The sequence below is a fragment of the Bidens hawaiensis genome, unplaced genomic scaffold (assembly GCF_021521415.1).
Source record: "Bidens hawaiensis isolate Kalapana, Puna unplaced genomic scaffold, B.hawaiensis_p1.1 tig00036372_1, whole genome shotgun sequence".
Taxonomy (NCBI): domain Eukaryota; kingdom Viridiplantae; phylum Streptophyta; class Magnoliopsida; order Asterales; family Asteraceae; genus Bidens; species Bidens hawaiensis.
The window spans coordinates 91,528-112,841 of NW_027496349.1; the positions used below are offsets into that span (position 1 = coordinate 91,528).

General features: G+C 35.2%; 2 protein-coding genes and 1 pseudogene across 3 annotated transcripts; all 3 read right to left on the reverse strand.

Annotated features, from left to right (window-relative positions):
• Positions 1–1,948: 1,948 nt before the first annotated feature.
• LOC143588434 (uncharacterized) lies at positions 1,949–3,927 on the reverse strand. The gene is made up of 4 exons (XM_077069436.1): positions 3,767–3,927; positions 3,339–3,444; positions 3,032–3,185; positions 1,949–2,375 (listed from the first exon to the last, which is right to left on the reverse strand). The coding sequence occupies exons 1-4, from the start codon at positions 3,877–3,879 to the stop codon at positions 2,140–2,142; spliced, it is 609 nt and encodes a 202-aa protein (XP_076925551.1). The 5' UTR covers positions 3,880–3,927; the 3' UTR covers positions 1,949–2,139.
• Positions 3,928–7,716: 3,789 nt separating this feature from the next.
• On the reverse strand, positions 7,717–10,229 carry LOC143588432 (equilibrative nucleotide transporter 3-like). 2 transcript variants are annotated; one of them, XM_077069435.1, is made up of 9 exons: positions 10,170–10,229; positions 9,971–10,075; positions 9,635–9,790; positions 9,133–9,276; positions 8,947–9,052; positions 8,645–8,820; positions 8,397–8,557; positions 8,059–8,317; positions 7,717–7,974 (listed from the first exon to the last, which is right to left on the reverse strand). In XM_077069435.1, the coding sequence occupies exons 1-9, from the start codon at positions 10,212–10,214 to the stop codon at positions 7,864–7,866; spliced, it is 1,263 nt and encodes a 420-aa protein (XP_076925550.1). In that variant the 5' UTR covers positions 10,215–10,229; the 3' UTR covers positions 7,717–7,863. The 2 variants fall into 2 exon arrangements, with proteins under 2 accessions (XP_076925550.1, XP_076925549.1); XM_077069434.1 differs by having other exon boundaries at positions 8,397–8,820.
• A 2,554-nt stretch (positions 10,230–12,783) lies between these two features.
• LOC143588433 (equilibrative nucleotide transporter 3-like) lies at positions 12,784–16,371 on the reverse strand (annotated as a pseudogene).
• Between the last annotated feature and the right edge of the window lie 4,943 nt (positions 16,372–21,314).

A 21,314-nucleotide genomic window follows, 5' to 3' on the forward strand; every position in this document is an offset into this window, starting at 1 on the left:
ATAGATATAAAAAGGGATTTCTATTGTGGTGGCTGTATAAGTTGCATGTGCATCCACAATGATTTGTAAAGTTCACAAATATCCCCTTATGTTTTTTTTTTAACCTTATGTTTTGAGTATTAAACATGCTTTTTAATACTCAAAACATGTTTTTTAATACATTTAAGTTTTCATATTCGTTCGACTAAACTTAAATCACGAGCAACAATGAACGGGTTTCTTCTTCATTTGGTTTATTATAGCTCTAACCCATCTACTATCTTGGTTTTATTTTACAAAAGTTAACTAAAATATCCAATTGAACTAGTAGTTGAATATCATGACTAAAACTAGGTTAAATCATCAGTAATGGAAATGTTCTTTTTTTATTTACAAACCGTGGACGCTCATCGTATTGTTGCAGCACGTGATTGGACTGCTCTAAAATACCAACCACATGATGGTCTTGCAACGTAAATGACTAACATGAAGGTTTTTATGTTGAACTAACATTCTCAATTCATGTGTTATTTTGGATTTAAGAAAACAAATTAAATTTGTAAAGTTACGAATATACTGTGTATTTTTAAAATAAAGGAATCAAAGTCGTATAATGTTAACAGTATAAGTTATACGTGTATTTCTAAAAGACAGGAATCAAAGTCGCGTATAATGTTAACAGTATACTCTACCTCGAGCTTTAGTCTAGACCCCATCAATGTCATTGATAGAAACAAGTATATAATTACTCTCTAATATAAACATATAAACAAGTATATAACTTTGCCATTAGGTCGAGAAAAGTAAGTACCATAAATTGAATAAAAGTATAAGAAGGGAGGCTAAAATGTAAATACACAAACAAAAACTCATTCAATGCATCCATCTGGCGTCATCAGTTTGGATCATCAGCTTATGAGCTGGATATGGCCCAATGACCTTTTCTGACTTTTTGCTGAAAACATAATATGATCCATCCAAAGGTACAATCATTAATGCACAAGATACACACTGCTTAACACATCAACTGGACACAAGCCAGTGGCAAAAAAATCAAACCAACAACCACCCACTTCACATACTATACAAAATGCATGAAGAATTGTAGTTTGATGACCCAACCACATATTTGTCATGGATTTGACATAAGTTTGTATAAAAAACCACTATCAAACTAGTGTCAGCAATCCTGACAACACGACACAAAAAATATAGGATTTGGGTTGGTTCACTATAACCGTTTTTTTCAAACAGGTCAAGATGAACATGACTCATTTAAAAACTTAAGTCAATAAGGCATTCGGAACAATGAACACTCCAGTTAAAAAGTAGGTTGACTTGTTAACCTGCTTAACTGTTTTTTATAAAAGGTTATTATTTTGATTTCGAATTTAAAAAGTGATAAAACCTCATAGTTGAATATAGAGGTGCACAAACCATGTATTCTCAGGAACCGGAATCGGGTAGGAATCGGAACCGGGTATGGTCAACAAAAGTCAAAACTAGGTCCGGGTATTGTCGGGTATTTGACCGGTTCCATCGGGCTTTTTCCGGGTTTCGGGTAGGGTAGGGTCGGGTTTTGACCGAGTAGGCACAACCGGTTCCACCAGAGTCCGGAACCGGTTCTTTTGTACACCTCTAGTTGAATATCCTGACTTTTGTACACCGCAAGCTTGTTAATAAAAGATAAATACACAAATAAAATACTAAAATAACAAAAATTACAAAAAGGGTTCATATGAAACGGAATAATTAATTGTTTAAAGTGTAACCAAGTCTCTAGATAGCACTCATATTCGTACATTGAACATAAAATAGGTCAATCTGAAACACGACACAATTTTAAGTGGGTTCGGCATGATACCACACGAATAGCTGTATAGGTTGAGGCAGGGTTGATAAATTCAACCCACCAACTCAAACTTGGCAACCTACCAACTTAACTCCATGGACAACTGTTAATGCATAAAGTACAAGTCCACTATTGCACAACTGCTGGAAACAAGAAATCTCTTTTGCTATCAACTTAACATAAGCAATAACGAAAAGAATGCACAAATCTTGTAGCCTATGCATAAATAGTAGTAGTCTGCATACAACTCACGTCATTTTGACCAATTCAAAGCTACAAAGGATAAATTTCGAAAAAATATAAAACTTTTAACGCCTCTTTTCAACCTTATTCTTGCCCTTTCTTTTATCCCGTTTAGTTAAGGTCTTTGGGCGAGATCGTCTTCTCTCAACTTTCTTGAAAGGTTTCTTCTTTATCACTTGCAAATTCGACTTCTTTTCCGACCCTAGAGGTAATTTGGGTACTTCAGCAGGGTTGTCCTCACGAGAGATCTCACTTGTTGTCACCATGACCTTGACATTACCAGTGTCATACACTTTTGTTCCTATGATCAACAAAAAGATAATTCAGATGAGGCTAAAAAAACCAGCCATTGCAAAATGGTAAATGCCCATTTTACCCGGACAGCAAAAGAATGAAGATAGTCTTCTGCCCCAATATAAAGGGCTTTTTGCATAGAATTTCTTTTGAGGGCATTTATGGTATTACAAATTTATATATATGATGGTGTATAAGAACATACCAATCAAATTTAGGCGTGACAGTTTTTAACCCGTTTAATGATCAACAAGTCAATTTGAATTATGTTTATCTTTAACAGGTCAAAAAAAGTCAAATGTAGGCATGCAAATTTTCACCCATTTTATGATTACAGATCAATTGGATTATTATGTTTATCTTTAACGGGTCATATTAGGTGTGGCAATATTGACCCATAAAATAATTAAACAGGTCAATTGGAAAATTTTCAACCCAGATTATCGCAAAAATATTTTTTTTTTAATATTTAAAAAATTAGCCCGACTCATATGACCCCTTTAGACCCGTTATGCAACCAGCCCATTTTCCACCTCTAGATTCAAGTTAAAATAACGTTTGATGTCATCTGCTTTGCACGTCATAGAGAAACACATCTTAGTTACTTAAAATCTTCTTAAAAGCTTCAAACTTTAACTGTATAAACACAAGTTGTGCATGTACCAGAAACTGATGTTGGATCATCATCACTATTATCATCATCAATGTTGTCTTGTTCATCATCTTCTTCTTCATTGACTTCATCATTTTCATTAGATTGACCATCTTGACCAGGTGGAGCTCCACCATACAAAACAAACTCTCTATCTAGTTTTCTCTGCAATGAAGTAAAAAAAATCAAGAAAGCGTTTTAAAACATGATATGTGTGCATTACTGGATTAATTTCATAGTAATAAAAGAGTTTGTAATGAAGATGCATATTTAATCAATATCTGAATTCTAATTATATGCATATACATATAAGAGTACCTTTTTGCGCAACTCAATGCGTTTGCGGCGCAAGGCTTCCTGTTGCAGATTCTGTGCTTCCTTTCGTCTCTTCTTCTTTCGTTTGTGGAATCCGGTCACGAAATCACTATACAATAATAATAATAATAATAATAATAATAATAATACATCATTTAACAATTAGAGTGTAGATGGATCGATTTGAATTAAACAGCAAAATAGCTAAACGGGTCAAACGTGCAGATAGACTCTCAAAAAGTCTAGTTGCAATGCATACAGTTGAAGCAAATAATATTCGAGTAGTAATAAGTAACTGTATAGGATTCCCCTCACCAAGAAACGAATTACGATCAACACAAGTTACATAGCATAATATTCATTTACTAGTTTGTTATGAGCTAGCTATTACTTGATCAATATATACTAGCTTAGCTATCATAATACAATACCTGAGGTCCTTTTGATTGAAAGAAACAGAGAGTGCTTTGTTCTTGAGAGCCCTCTTCTTAATATGATGGTGTTGTGATTGTGATTCTACGCCGCCCTCCTCTCCCACCTCCATCGCCGTCAATCAATACTTGTTCTAAACCTAACGCTTATTATGTTTTTGATATTTAATGATTTCTCGGCTTCCATGGACCATTTGGAGACGCAAGTTCGATTTTCGATTCAACGCCCATCTAGGTGAATCTAAGGGTGTCGATAAGTTAACAATACACATAGCCCCGAACACGATAAGTTTACACTTAGGAAGTTGGGATCGTCTCTCATTCAAAAATAATAGGTTCTTTATTTAAACTACTATTAAACTTACTTAAACTTTTTCAAATTGTTGTTAAAACAATAAAACGAATCATTTACCTATAACTTGATTACCTTTTTTTAGTTTAAAATAGTAAGTACTTATAATTTTACATTTTAAAAGCATGAATCATTACGAATCACAAGTTGAGTTGTCCGTGAGTTACCATAGATCAGTTTGTTAAAAGCTAGACTTGAGTCAAACTTAAACAAGTTCAAGCCTAATAATAAGTTTGTATAATAAATGAGTCTGAGTCTGAGTTTCACTTATTTGAGTTATTGAACTCAAGTAGAGGTCACAAGCATATTATTTATGTATTTTTTATTTAATATGTTAAAATATACCATTACAATATTATTATATAATAAATTATGAAAAAAATACATATATATAGCTTAAAACGAGCCAAACTTGAGCTCAACTCATAACTTAACTGAACGGAGCTTGAGCACAGGTGAGCTTGGCCACGGCTTGGCTTTGCTCTTTTACACCTCTAACCATGTACTTGACGTCTTGAATGGCTCGCCCATGAATTTTATAACGAATAGAAAAACCCATAACCCTAACCATGCGTTTTCCGGTTGTCAACCAAAAATTGTGAAGTAGTAACTGCTTTTGTAAGTCCCGTGGATGGATCTTTCAATATAATATCAAGTATACACGTTGTTAGGCGGAAGCTAACTATGTGGTAATTCAAGACCAAATATGAAATAAGAATGATGAACATGATAGTATGACTTCAAAGCACACGTATATTACGTCGGGTGCTTAAGTCCCTTGAACAAGACCGATTACAATGATAATACTTGTGATGTCTAACCCCGAACAATAATAAACATGACTATATATAGTGTATTTACAAGCCACATAAGGCTAAGCCCATACAAAATCCAAAACCCAAAAGCCCAACGAAATCTCTATATGCAGTGACGGACCCAGGATTTTTGGCCAACGGGGTCCCATTTTTCGGTGTTCAAAATTATCGGGTCGGTTGTTGTTTGGGTCGGGTCGATACAAGAAACATATCAAAAAAACAAAGTCATAATAAAACACATAATACATGATGTCATTCAAGATGAGAAAAAAAATGTATTATAAATTCATAAATATGTTTGTTGCAAAGTCTGAAGCCCAAAGTGAATGACTTCAAACACTTAAAACATAAAACCATTAAGAAAAAAAAAAAGAAAAACAACAATTAATATTTAGTAGGTTTAAAAGAAAGGAAAAAATAGCATAAAAAATAGCGCTGGGAAGGAAAAACAGAAAAGAAAAACAGCAAAATTCAAGGGTTGTAGGGATTGAACTTGCAACCTTTCACTTTCACGGGAAAAACAAGGAAGTATCCACCAAGCCACATCAATATTAGTTATATGGGTTCCAAATAATAATTCTTATGGGGTCCTTAAAAAAATTAATACACCGCTTCTAAGTAAATTTTAAAAAACATTGGTGTCCCGGGACCCCGACCCTACCATGTGGGTCCGCCCCTGCCTATATGGATTTCGGTTATCACTAACAAAACCATAAACTACAATAAACCCCTTAAAGCAAAGTATAAACCACAAATATACTCTAACAATCTCCCCCATTGGTTTATCGCTTTCTTCTATCATGGTCTGCCAACAATATGTGCATATGCTTCTCGTAACGCTCCAGCCTTACGGTTCCAACCCCACGAACCTGGTTTCTGTTTACCCACTTCTTGACCCTTTTCAATTGATCCATCTGGCACAGAAATTGGGTCCTTTTTTGACCCCAACCAGATCCTGATTCGGGTTCGTTTTGACTTTTCTTTGCACGTAATGCGGGTCCATCATTCCCTGTGACCACATTTTGGCCCCACGCACTAGATCTTGACTCTTTCTCGTGTTCATGTCTTTTTGCTCGTCTTTTCATTGCGCTTTTGGAGATCCCACAATATGGTGACCTTTGTTCCTTTTGGTGCCCCTTTTTCCTCACCTCATTGCCAAAGAGAAAGAGTTTGCACATGCTGAGACCAATTATCATTGACTTAAATTCTTTATGAGCTGGAGGTGGATCAAACAGGTATCCAGCTGGGTTATGAGATTCCACAAACTTCAAAGGAACTTGATCAACCATAATCTGCACCAAACGACCCAAGTTAGATCCATTTAATAAAGTAATAATATAATATTATAGCCAAAATGATCAAAGTCAACTTCCCAATCAAAACAGTCTATCCAAAACCAAATTCTGGTTAACAAACTGAGAACTCGGTCAATATAATGTGATTTCGGTCAACATAAACGATTTCTGTCAATAAGCATGATTTTGGTCAATTTTGGTCAACAACGGTTTTCGGTCAACATAAAATCTAAAAACCAAAGGTTTTCGGCATGCTGACGCCTCGATTGCGTGAATGACAACAATAACCGGGATACGTTCCATTTCCATTCTCCATGCGTGAATGACAACCTTTTTTGGGACCCAATTATTCCATTCCAAAACAAAGTTATCGCCCGTATTTCCAAGATCCTCGATCTCGTACTTCATACTTCTAACCGAGAACCCTTTTCCTTTATCAAGACCCCACATTAGTCGATCCGACCCCTCACTCAAAACAACTGGTTGGCAAGCTAATAAAAGGCTCCTAAATTCATCCATCTCATCTAACCTTGTTGGCTGTCTACTCCAACCCCACTGGCCACATACTTCATTATTAAACATCCGCAACCGATCCGAAACAAGACAGCCCTTTCTTGTCTCCAAGTTTTCAACTCAAAAGCAGAAGGAACCTATAAAAAAAGGAGTATCTCCCCGCCAGTTGTCAAACCAAAACAAAGTATTCATCCCATCCTTTACCTCATTACTGGTCATTTTTTTCAAATCAATTTCAAGAGGTAGAAGTTCCTTGTTTACGTTCACAATATGCTTCCATGGACCCGGTACGGAAACCTTAGCCGGAATGAACGACCACGACCTCTCTGAGTGATGTATTGCCCATATAATTTTTCTCCACAGTGCATCCTTATCATTTTTAAACCTCCACCACCATTTCGTGAGCAGGGCAAGATTTGTTTCTTTGAGCGACCCGAGTCCTGAACCCCCTTTACGAACCGGAGCAACTACCTGATTCCAAGCTACCCAATTTATTTTTATTGTTTTTTTAAAAAAAATCCTTTTAAAATTCTCAATAAAATGATTAGATGCATTCTTTATTATTTATTGTTTTTTTTAAACAATCCTTTTTTATCTTTGTATTTTGGTTGAGTTACATGTTCGCTTCAATACTAAAATTGTTTTTGATAGATATATTCAAGATATGCAAATTTGTAGTGAATAAAAGATTTAAGTGCCAAAATCGTTCTTAGGGTTTGATTAATAATGTGACTTTCGTTCATAAAGTTTTTTTTTTTTTTGCATTTAGGCCATCGAGGTTTCTACTTAATGCTAATTACGTTCGAATCGTTAACTCCGTTAATTTTTCTTGTTAACCCAAGGGTATAAATGACTTTCCATAAGAAATATATTGCATTCACATCATAACTCAACATAAATAAGATGAGACAACATATAAAAGTTACTATATTTTTTAAAAGCATAACCTGTATACGTAAATAACCAACATATATATATATATATGACTTGGAAATGCCACAAGTTTAAACATCTTCGATCATCGGTGCGCTAACGACAAGACTCTTCGGTTTCACAAGGATCAAAAATATAAACAAAAAAGTGACAAAACATTTGAGTCAACCGTCACCAAGAATTTGCTAATCAAAAGCTTCCATTACCAATTATCCATAGCCAATCAAGAGCGACGCCTAAGAAAATTCCTCCTAAAAGAAACACCACCATAATGTTCCCTAAAGCGTTTGCCTCTGGACCCTGAAAAGATTCACACCAAAATCACATTATGTGAATAAACTACACTAAATTATATATAACCTTTTTAGTGTACTATTGGCTTACCGAGCAACCTTTAGGGGCTACAGTCATGACACATACAGTAAGATAACCATTTGTTAATCCAAGCAAAGATATAAGCAAAATCATCCAGCCTTGATCACCATATTTTGCAGTGAAATAGAAAGCGGGAACGAACAAGCAACGTGATAATATAACAATCATCAGCCACTTTCGTGATTCAAGCTTAATACATTCGATTAGAGGAATGTATCTTGCTATAAAATCCCAAACATTGTACATTGTGATTAAAACGAGAGGGTACCTACGAAAAATATAATTGTTAAAACAAGGACTTTGAAAAAAAAAACACATTCTAGATTGGTTTTATGAGAAATTATTACCAAGAGCCCAAACTATGAGTTCCTGTGTTTTCAAACAAGAAGCCCGGGAAAATGGAGAGTGTGAGGACATAGATAAAGAACAAATCCAGTGCGTAATCGAGTTTCTTGATCAACAGCTGTTTGTTGCTCAATCGGCCGGGAGCCTTAGCTTCAATTTCAGCCTGCAAAAAAAAGAAAAAAGAAAACAGTTTTGTTTTAAACACTTGAGAATGATTTACAAATCTCTTTAAAGGAAATTTGAAAGTTACTCTTTGGTTTGCATCTGTTTGGATGCCTGCTGCAGCAAGATCAGAAGCAACGGTTTTTGAGCCTTCACGTGCTGCTTTAGCGCGATAATACTTGACAATTGGTAATTTAGCAAAGACGAATGCGTAGAGAAAAATGCATAGAAACTCGAAGAATGTAGCGATTGCAAGGAATAACACTGCAGAAAAGAAGATTAAAACTTAAATGCTTTTTCGCCGCCAGAACAAAGTTTGAGCGACTTTAACAAAACCATATTGAAATTTGCTTAATGTCGCTCAAACTTTGTACTGAGTATAACACTTACTAGTCCCTTTTCGTAGACCATTCGAAGATTTATCAAAAGCGGCTTTTGTAATTAGCCTTAAGCCCGAGGTTAGAGCGCCTGACGCTGCTAAACCAGCAAAAAAAGACTGCAAAACCGGAACGTTTATACTTTCAGTAATTTTGAAGAGTTGCACAAAAAAACAAAGGACCTGGTTTTGAATCTAACTTGGATGAATTCGGGTTTCATGAAGGCTAAATCTCCAACCATTCCACCTTGAGCATGGGCATCAGCTATACCAAAACCCGCCACAAAAATGCATATGCAAATGCAATTTATGATTCCACCTTTCCCGGATGAAGCTATATCCACCTGTCAACATGTTACTTGAGAACAATGTTTTCTTGAATAAACGAAAGCAAAAACCACTAGAATAAACAATTGACCAAATGTTTTACCAAAACGGCCATTGCCTATTTTTTATTTTTTTTTAAATTATCGATTTGACAGCCACACGCTTTTGATTGACGCGCGCTGGACCCCATTTGCGCAAATGAGTACATAATCTTGAGACACGTGGCGCGTTTTGATTGGATTTAATCATATGTAATAGTCAATATTTATAGTTCAAAAAAAAAGGCGAAGGTTATTTTTATAAACAAGTTAGGTCAATTGTTTGTTTAATTGATTTTTCCAAGAAACCAATTGCTAAGGCCCAAATCTTGCTTACCACAATGAGGTCTAGAGTACATAAAAAGAACAATATGTATCCTGCAATGTTGCGTTTCCTAGTATCGATTTTCGATTCGTTATACGCAAGTAACGCCATTGTTCCCAACGCAAACGGCTGGTAGACAAGCGTAAGTACTCTAGCTGGATGATAATCCTATAGAACAAGCAAGAAAATAAACACTAAAAGTTACTAACTTTATGTATTCCAAATGCCCAAAATTTCGAGCTCGAAGCCACCCTGGCTCGGCTCGTGAACAGCCCTTTTCCAAATGCCCAAAACATATATATAAAAAGTAAATAATTTAATTAATTAATGTTGAATCTTTTAACTTACTGGAAACAAGACATAGTAGTAGTCACCTATGGTTAACATACTATTCCATGCCACCAAACATCCTAATCCAAGAATCCAACACACCACAATTGCAATGCCTCTCCCCTGAAAATTCAATATTTAGACTTCAAACTCCAATTATTTGCCACATTAAGGCCCCAAAGATTGTGGACATGATAAAAAATCAAAAGGCACAAACCTCAAGTTTATGTGGTGTTTCATCATCAAGATTCATGGTTGACATGCTGCATAAACATAGAAAAAAACATAAGTTTCATAGAATCTTTACATGAAAAATATTATCTTATCAAATATTCCCTCCGTCCTATTACAAGTGTCATAGTTTGGTTTTTCAAGTCGTTTTTGTTTAACTTTAACCGACAATAATTTTGTTTGTGTTATATAATACTTGATGTAAAATATATGAATAGATTGGGTTTTAAATGTATTTTACATTGATATAATTTTCATCAAGTATTATATGATACGAAAAAAAGTATTTACGGTCAAGATTGCAAAAGAAAAAATTGAAAAGTCAAACTAGAACATTTATAATGGGACGGAGTCTTTCTGAAAAACCCACATGGAATCTGGAAAAAAGATTTGAACTTTTGAATAAACAAGAATACTCTGAGGAGTTGAGTGTGTTAAGGTGAAGTGTGTGAATAAAAATAAAAGGTAAAAATTGGAAACACACCCTCTTACTTTCTTAGACAATTAGGTTGAAATATATTATATTAATAGATTCAGAGATTCAAAGAAAACGGAATCTGTTGATGATGAAAGATGTTGTGGAATTTTAAAATATTAATTAATATTGACCAAATCAAATTCAAAAGTGAGATAATCGATGTTTCAGTCTATGGCCTCGCCGGGAAAACAGTGGGCATGATTCTATGAGACATCATCAATTTATTCAAATAACTTTTATGTATTTATTATCTTTGGTAAAAAAAAGTAATAAATTAATTTTTCATTTTTCTTTAAAAAAAAGGTTGTTTAAAATAACTAAACATTAGATTAAAGTAAGAAGGTACAAGGTTGGGAAAAAAAGGCGTTTGTATGATTGCCGTACCGAAACCTGAAACATTAGAGACATGTATTGGAATTAAGATTATCAATATTTGATTCATTACCATCCTTAAGAAGGTGTTTTGAATAAGATTATTTTTAAAATTTATAGATTTATTGGAAATTTAAAAGATGATAAAGTTATTTTATAACCCGTTCTCCTAGTTAGTTTCGTATAATTCCCTATAAACTTACAAAATTATGTATTATTTTCATATCATGTTTGAAGATTTGATGTAGTTTTGTAAGCGATCAATAGCTAACGACACTTTATAATTAATCAAATACCGTAATCAGTTTCTTATAATTAAAATAAAACTCAATGAAAACAACTAACTATTCCATACCCAAATTCCCCTTGGCCTACTTATAAAAACACGTAGAGATAATAACAAAGTAAAAGATAAGCATTAAATGCCAACCAACCAAAGTAAAAGATAACTAAAAGAAATCCTTGAAATTCAAACTTGAAATTTAGATTAGAGATAAGCTTTCATTGATGCTCTCGGATCAAGATTATTGTATAATATTAATATGCATTCAAAACTTATGTTAATGTGTAACTTTGATTGAAACTCTAGAGAGAGAGAGAGATGGATGAAATTTCCTCTTATCATTGCAAATAACAATCATTAAAATTAGGACTAAGAATTGATCGTTTTTTAACCAATGGTCATGTTTCTCTGTTATGTCTTTTCTTGTCTATGAAACAATTGGCCGAACAACATACCCAAATGGGATGGGTATGTTAGCCCAAAAAAGAAAAACTCATCACAAGAAAGGAAAACACCTAGCAAATGGGATGGGATGGGATGGGATGGGATGGGATGGGATGATATCATAGTGAATGCCACATCGCCACCTTCTTACAAAGGGGGCCACTCAAAGGCTATATGAAGAAGGGAACGCACCAAGTTTGTTATTAATATTGTTATGGGATTGCTATTATCTTTCTCATCATAGCTTCTTCAATAATTTTAACCATTACAGTAAATAAATAATATCAATTAATACATAATGGCAATTAAAACCATTAGACTGAGTGTTGTAAAAGGGGCTACCTAATAAAAAAATGTCACCATGCAGAAAGGGGGGGGGGGGGGTGTTTGTTAATTTAGGCTCTAAAATTGGTGTAAGTGGGGTGTAATGGTTAACCAAAAAACTATCTTTTAATCTTTTTTTAATAAAAATTTAAATGTGCTATTTTGATTGGTTGAATTTGTAGTTGGTCCCACCATCAAATCCTTCAGCTCGCTACTTAAATGGGGCCTGGGGGTGCATCTTCCTCAAAGCATGGCGATGTGGACAAGAATGATGCACCCACCACACCAAAACACTTGGTTTTACAATGAATCATGGTTGTTCGCTTATGGCCTTATGTTATCATATAATTCATATATTGTTCATTAGAGTGATATAAATTAATGAAAGATATATAGTAAGGTTTTTATGATTTCTAACTCTTCTGTGGTTTAGGAAGTAATCAAACAGCAATAAAATAACATAACAGAGAAAGCAAGTTAAATTTTTTCTATACAATAGACATCTATGAATTATATATATATATATATAAAATAAAAGTTTACAATTTTTCGAATATTTGAAAGCATAGTATCTATAAACACCATCGATATGTAACTTGGCAACACCATTACTATAAACATCTTCAACCTTCATGGGACCAAAGACTTTGGTTTACAACTATCAAAAAACAATCAAGAACAAAAACACAAACTACATTTAGTTAAGCGATGAAAACAAGAGTTTATTACTCAAAAGCTTCCATTGCCAATTAACCATGGCCAATCAAGAGCGACACCTAAAAATATCCCTCCTAGAAGAAACAACACCAAAATGTTTCCTAAAGCGTTTGCCTCTGGACCCTAAAGAAAGCGTGTGTGCATCAAACACAATCTATGGATAAACTATACAAAAGGATTTAATAAAAGTTAAAAAAAAAAAGAAAAAAAAAAACTTTGTGTAATATTGACTCACCGTGCAACCTTTGGGAGCTACCGTCATAACACATACTGTGAGATAGCCATTTGTTAATCCGAGCAAAGATATAAGCATAATCATCCAACCCTCATCACCAAATTTGGCAGTGAAATAGAAAGCGGGGATGAACAAGAAACGCGATATTATAGCAATCATTAATTAGCCATTTCCGCGATTCAAGCTTTATAGGTTTGATTAGAGGAATGTATCTTGCTATGAGATCCGAAGTGTTGTACATTACAATTAGAACGAGTGGATATCTTTGAATATAACATTGTTAGATTCACAACTAATGGTATTGAAAATATCTTCAAAATAATAGTATAATTATATATTTACAACTTTAGTGAGTTTTTATGGTAAATCTCTTGTCTCCCGTAAAGGTAATGGGTTTATAAGTTGCAGGTTTCAGTGGTTATTACTTGTATAATCAATGGAGGACGTGAGAACTGAGAACTCAAAAGGACAAGAGTCACTATTACAGGCACATGACAATTTAGTGGTGCACTACGTAGTTTTGGGAAATCTCTTGATAATGTCGTAAGTGATAAAGTTAGCATTGAAACAAATCCAGTTGACGCAGTAAGTTTTTATAAAACGTTTAAAGTTACATGTTACATCACCCGTTTCAACCGTTTCTTTGGTTCTTTAAAAAATACAAATAACTAATGTCTTACTTAAGTTTGCAAAAATAATACTGTATTACAATAAGTTCAATAATATATTGTTTTTTAATAAACCAAGAGGTTGTAGACATTATACATGAGATTAATAGGCATGGTCAGCATGCCACAAAGTTACGTTTTAATTTTTTTTATTTGTTTTTTATATTTGGTTTCTAAATGTGGGTGCCTAGAATTTGTTTTTTGATTTACCATTGGGTTTAGTTACGATACCGTCACAAACCTAACCAATAGCAAATTCGGGTCAACTAGTGGGGTTTACCAATGCCATGCCATCAAGACATTAACTTTTATTTTAAAAAATATTTTATTTTTTGGTATTTAGGTGTTCACGATATTATTTTAAAGCCTTAGTTCCGGTATCGTCATGAACCTAACAGATGCAACTGAATTCACATCATGAACCTAACCGATACCAACCGACTGACTTCGTTGCTTCGCCGCAAAGTGGTGAGTTTTGTCGCTTAGTTAGTTAACAAGCACAGTTATTAACTTGTTATGGATTTGACCTTTTAACTTATGGATTTGACCAGTTTGGCACAAAACACAAACAAAGTCAACCTGTTTGATTATATTATCTTGTGACCGTTGTGTAGACTCTAATGCATGACTTTTAATTGAAGAAACACATTCTAGATTGGTTTTAAAAAAATTTACCATGAGCCCAAACTATGTTTTCCTGTATTTTCATACAAGAAGCCAGGGAAAATGGACAGGGTGACAACATGTAGCAAGAACATATCAAGCGCGTAATCTATGTTATTCAACAACAGCTCTTTGTTGCTCAATCGTCCGGGAACCTTAGCATCAACATCAGCCTGCGAAAACACAAAAAAAAAAGTGATCGATTTTCTCTTAAAAACTTAAAGAATAATTTCATTAAACACTTGAAGGAAAGTGTAGAAAGTTAATCTTTGGTTTGGATCAGTTTGGATGCCTGCTGCAGCCAGATCAGATGCAACAGTTTTTGAGCCTTCGTGCGCTGCTTTAGCGCGATAATACTTCACAATTGGTAATTTAGCAAACACGAATGCGTAGAGGAAAATGCATAGAAACTCGAAGAATGTAGAGATTGCAAGGAATAACACTACAGAAAAAAAATATATCAAGATTAAAGATTGGAGTTTGTATTTGAATCTTTGATAATACTAGTGACACTTACTAGTCCCTTTTCGAAGACCGTCAGAAGATTTATCAAAAGCGGCTTTTGTAATTAGCCTTAAGCCAGAGATTAGAGCACCCGATGCTGCTAAACCAGCAAAAAAAGACTGCGAAAACAAAACATATGTATTTTCAGCAGGGGTGGTAATTTCGGACACTAATCGAAAATAATGGGTTGGTATATCTAACCCGTTCAAGAACAAGTCGTGTTCAAGTTGACCAATTTAATTCAAAAACTCATGTTTAGTTGATTTGTTTAACTCGTTTAGTTAAACAGGTTGACCCGCCAACCTGTTTATTTAAACACGTCAACCACTAATCCTTATAAGGCCCGTTTAAACCATTTTTTGCAACCCACCGACCCCATTAAAATGGTTTACAACTTAGTTATTACCGCCAACCCGTTTGACACGTCTAGATAACTGGTTTAAACGGCTTGTGTCCGGGTTGACTTGTTTAACCCATTTAGTTATACAAGTTGACCCACTAACCCGTTTATGACTTGTTCAACCTATTTTTTGTAACCCACCTACCCGATTAAAAATGTTTACGACATGATTATTACATGCCAACCCGTTTGACACATGTAGATAAATGTGTTCAAAGGACGTGTAAGGGTCACACAACTTAAAAGTGTCTGGGATTGATTGTTCTTTTTTTTTTACACAGATAAAAAAAATATAGGTTTTGTTTGGGTTGACCTGTCTAATTAAATAGGTTGTGTTCGGGGTAATTTTTTTAACCTGTATAGTTAAACATGTCGACCCACTAACCTGTTTAACACATTCTTTACTACCCACCAACCCAATCAACACATTTACAACTTGATTATAATTTATAACACGCCAACCCGTTTGACACGTTTAGATATACGAGTTGTGTTCTGGCAACACCAAATCTTACTTGGATAAATTCTGGCTTCGTGAAAGCCAAATCTCCGGTCATTCCACCTTGAACATGTGCATCAGCTACACCAAAACCAGCGGCAAAGATGCATATACCGATATAACTTCCAATTCCACCTTTCCCGGAAGAAACTAAATCCGTCTAAGAACATGTTTATAACAATATTTTCTAGTAACTAAAAAAAACATAATTTGGCTTACCACAATGAGGGCTAGAGTGCATAAAAAGAACAATATGTATCCTGCAATGTTACGTTTCCTAGTGTCGATTTTTGATTCGTTATACGCAAGTAAAGCCAATGTTCCTAAGGCGAACGGCTGGTAGACAAGTGTAAGTACTCTTGATGGATGATAATCCTATACAATAAAAATTATTTTAAATTTTTTGTATTCCAAATTCCCAAATAGCTATTAACTTTATTAATCTTTTAACTCTTTTACTTACTGGAAACAACACATAGTAGTAGTCTCCTTTGGTTAACATACTATTCCATGACACCAAAGTTCCAAATCCAAGAATCCAACATACTATAATTGCAATTACCTTCCCCTGAAAATTCAAATTGTAATTAATAATATCCAAATTATTTAGAGATTAAAGTACATTTATTAAGCACAAGCCTCAAGTTTCACTGGTGTTTCATTAGGAACATTATTAACATTCATGGCTGATATACTGCATAAATAGAAGAAAAAAAAACATAAGTTTTTATGAATCTTTCACTGAGTAAAGATTATCAATATTTCTGTTTTATGATTCAATTATTCACCTTTTGTGTAACCAAAAACAACATGAACAAGATAACAGCTTACAACAGATGGACTCAAGTGGGGTGTGCTGTGTCTTTAGGTGAAGTGTGTGAGTTTTTAGATCCTTAGGTTGAAGTATATATACATAGAGATTCAAAGAAAACTTTATATGTTCATGATGAAGGGTAGGAATTTGGTATTTTGTAGCAGTTTATGTGACATACTCTTATAGCCATGTAAGAAAGACATCATTGTCATAGCCATAACATATGCGACAACATGTCAGTAACCACTTTTGCTTGCATATCACTGGTTTATATTATATTAATATGTCCGTAAATGCATCATCTACGCTACATGGCCATACTCGTGTATCACTTTTCACTAGCAGAAACCCGTCCTTTTATTGATAATAATATTATGTGATGCGTGGCATAAACTCACATAGTCACATATGATAAACATATTCACGTGTCATTTCGTATTTGTTTAATGTTTTGTTACACATTCTACCCTGCCTATATGGCGGGACATTGATGTTGTGTCTAAATATCTTTAGTAAAGTTCTCTTATTTGATTCATAAGATATAGTAAATCTATGTTCATAACTTATTTTACACCTACTTATCCCGTTATGGGCCAAGAAATAACATTGGTTTCTTGTCAAGTTACATCGCGGCTCTTCTAAACTAGTTTTTATTTCACAACAACAGGCAATATGTTAAGAAGGAAGAAATATGTTATTGCACCTCATAATTTCAATTTTTTATACACTTATAAAAAAACAACACTACATTAAAAACTAGTGTTGTGTAACATATTTGATAGTGTGTAGACAGTTTAGTATGAAGCCATACACACGGTCACAAACATCATGTAACCTAGTAAACCACTAGCAAGTTTTAGATGGTACAACCTTGTAACAAGTCTCTAATAACACAAAATTGATAAATACTATCACCCTCTAAATAAGTAGCGTGCGTCGAAAATGTACATATTATCCATCCTCAACGGTTCAGCTAACATATAATATAGAATTTGGCATGCCTAGAAGTTGAGCAACATCTCTCAAAACTATTGTGGCCTATTGAACAACAAAGTTGTACTTGTCATACACAATCAACCTCTAATGGTTGACTAGTTACAAGTTCAGCACATCTACTAACACAACGTTAGGTCATAAAATGAGATTTAGTACCGTTCACCTGACTAGTTGATCCATAAATTATGAACCAATCACTTCGATGATGTTCCTAGGTGAGTTAGGCTTGGAGCATCAAAATCAGTATGAGCGGTTGACATCGTGTCTTAGGCTCACTCGGGTATTGTCGTATTGGAGCTAGTTCCAAACCCTATTAAAAAAAGTTATGTAATAACGTAGTATGAAATTATCGAGAAAAAAGAAAACTATTATTTTTATCTTTAAGAAAATTGACAAATTGTGGATTTGATTGTGAATCAACAGTTATATAACTAATAGTTTTGTTCACGTGCCATATAATTATACTAAATTAACTATTGAAAAAAGATGAAAATGTTTGATGCAGCTGTTTACAAGTTGGTGACAGTGAAATGATTTTAAACCATTTCTTCTCTTCATTTGAAAGCACCTACTAAAACGACGCAATATATAAAGAAAGAAATGAACGTTAATAAAATATATAAATAAACCCATAATGCCTTAATTAGCTATTGGTATTTAGCATAGGAGACGGAGTAACATCAAATGTGGGCTCACGTTAGCGTGACCTCTGCGCAAACGCAAGAATGACACACATATATATTTTTTTATTTGTGTAAGTCCCCCCGAGCGTCGCTGATCGATACGTGATCCGCACGAGGTCTAGGAGTGCGGAATCCTCCTAGACTCGTTTAATGGTGTAGAAGACGAAGAACACGATTACACATAAGCAAACACACGAACAAACACACGAATGGGATAAACGAATCTGCAGATCCTTTATATAAAACCAAACCACGTTACAAACCGACCACAACCAAAGACACGACCGACCCGAGGTGAGCTCTACCTCGGGTCGTCCCACACGACTCTCCCTCTCTGTTTCTCTCTAGACAATTGAACTGAACACACAAAATTCTAACTTTCTGGATACTAAACCCTAAACAAGACACACATATATATAGATAAACCAACTTCGCGGGCTTGGGCTTGGGCCAGTAGGCGAAGTTGTTCTAACGTCGCCTATGGCGAAGTTGTTCTAACTTCGCCTATGGCGTCTCCGCTGGTCAGAATTGCATAGCGACGGTCACAAAATGCACCAACAGACTCCCCTTTGACCATTGCTCTCAATTCTAACAAACACAAAAGATCATCTATTACAAAGCATGCACCAACAGACTCCCTCTTAACTGATGATCTTCTGTTTGCTTCTTCTTGTAGGACTCGATTGCACTGTGATCTTCAGACTTGAACTTCACATATACATGCAACATCCATCCTGTCTTCAACCAGCCGTGTCTGAAACTGTCTTGTAGCTCCATGTAAGGCCCCGTTACCGGTAGCCCTACTTTCGTGTTGGATTTACTCATAAACACAGTTCTAAATATCAGAGTTAATTAAAACATTTACGCGGAATATAAAAATTTCATAAAACTTTGCATAATTCATAACTTGTCTCAAAACATCCTTTGTCTTTCAACATTAAAGCATTAAAATTAAAACATCATAAGTCTTCAGATGCCAGATTCTTGTTCAGTGCCATGTGTCTCCTCAAGCGAGCTGCCTCATCCTACTCACCTGCGTGCATACTAAAAGTCAGCTACGCTGAGTGAGTTCTAGTTAATCACATAATCATACAATACATTCTTACGCTTCATACTTAATCTCTTAACTTTCTTTCATATACACCTAAGTGCTTTTACTTTAATTTTTACTTTCATACTTTCTTTACATTCATAATCATACGTTCATTTTTACCTTCATGCTTTCCTTACATACATAATCATACTTTTTAAAGAGCCTTTCGCCCTATAACCTCACAGATATTATAAGGGTCTGGTACCTAGTTCTCGAATATTAGAAGGGTTCGATTCCCTAACATCACAGATATTATAAGGGTCTGGTCCCTAACATCACAGATATTATAAGGGTCTGGTCCCTAGTTCTCGAATATTAGAAGAGTTCGATTCCCTAACATCACAGATATTATAAGGGTCTGGTCCCTAACATCACAGATATTATAAGGGTCTGGTCCCTAGTTCTCGAATATTAGAAGGGTTCGATTCCCTAACATCACAGATATTATAAGGGTCTGGTCCCTATCATCACAGATATTATAAGGGTCTGGTCCCTAGTTTTCGAATATTAGAAGGGTTCGATTCCCTCTTCGTTACCATACAACCATACATCATACCTCGAGTATTAGTAGGGCTCGTTACCCTTTTCGTAACCATACATTATCATTTCTTTCTTCTATTATCTCTATCATGTTCATACACATAAACATACATAACATACTTACCTTATACATAGCGTTACAACCTGACAGTACGTGCAATATCCGAAGATCGTTCACGTACTATCAAGCAATCATTCATACATTTCACATTATCCACATAAGGCATACACTTATCTCTTAGGATAAGTGTATTAACAAACATATTGAGTATGCACACAGCCCCGAAAACGTAACACATAAATGGGGCTAGAAACTCACCTGAACACGGTTACGTTCTCCGTTGATCGTAATCCCTTTCTTCAGTTGTGCACGGCTGACTGTATAACAAGTATACATATCAATTTAACTATCACTACTTATAACATCTTTCTAGTCTTAATTACTACCCACAACGAACGGGGGTCCGGGGGCAGCGCCCCTGGCAGCGGGGTCTAAGGGCGGCAGCCCCTAGCAGGGTCCAAGGGGCAGAGCCCCTGGCTGTGGTCGAGCTGCCAGGTCAGCTTGGAAAAATTTTATTTCCATTAACTGTCTTAACACATTTTTCATTAGATTTTTAATTTATTTTCTAATCGAACTTGACTTTAGGCGAAGTTAACCTTAGGCGAACTTAGCTTTAGGCGAAGTTACCAGCTAGGCGAACTTAGCTTTACAGCGAAGTTGCCATCAGGCGAACTTGGCTTCAGGCGAAGTTGTCATCAGGCGAACTTGGCCTCAGACGAAGTTACCAGTTAGGCGAACTTAACTTTACAGCGAAGTTGCCATCAGACGAACTTAGCTTGCAGGCGAAGTTCATCAGGCGAACTTAGCTTGCAGGCGAAGTTCGTCGCTTTGAAGGCGAAGTTGCCCAGATGAAGGCGAAGTTGCCCAGGCAGCCGCTGTTTTAGTTTCTGATCGGCATTTCGAGCGATTTTAACACCCTTGCTATGGTTCAATATCACCCACTACGCTACCCGACCATTTTTGGTCGTTTATACACTAAAAAGCTTGGATCTTTAAACTTCAAAGATCAAGAATCATACCTTTTTGGGCTTGTTTGGATCTCGTTTACTTGCTTATCACCACTAATCGCTCTCTCTCTCACTCGGGTCTGCCGGATCCGCCCGGATCTGCCTTCGGTCCGGCGGCGAAGTTAGTGTGGTATGTGTGTGTTTTTGGAGTGTTAGGGAGTTTGGTGAAAAATGAAGATATTTTGGGATTTTGGGGGTATTTATATCCCTGAAATCCCATTCTCATTTAACCCCTCTCAATTAATCCAAGTCCAAGACCCGCTCCTTACCCGATATTAATTAATTACGCGAAATCACTAAACATAACTTCCTTTACTCATCATTAAAATTTTAGGATGTTACACTCCACA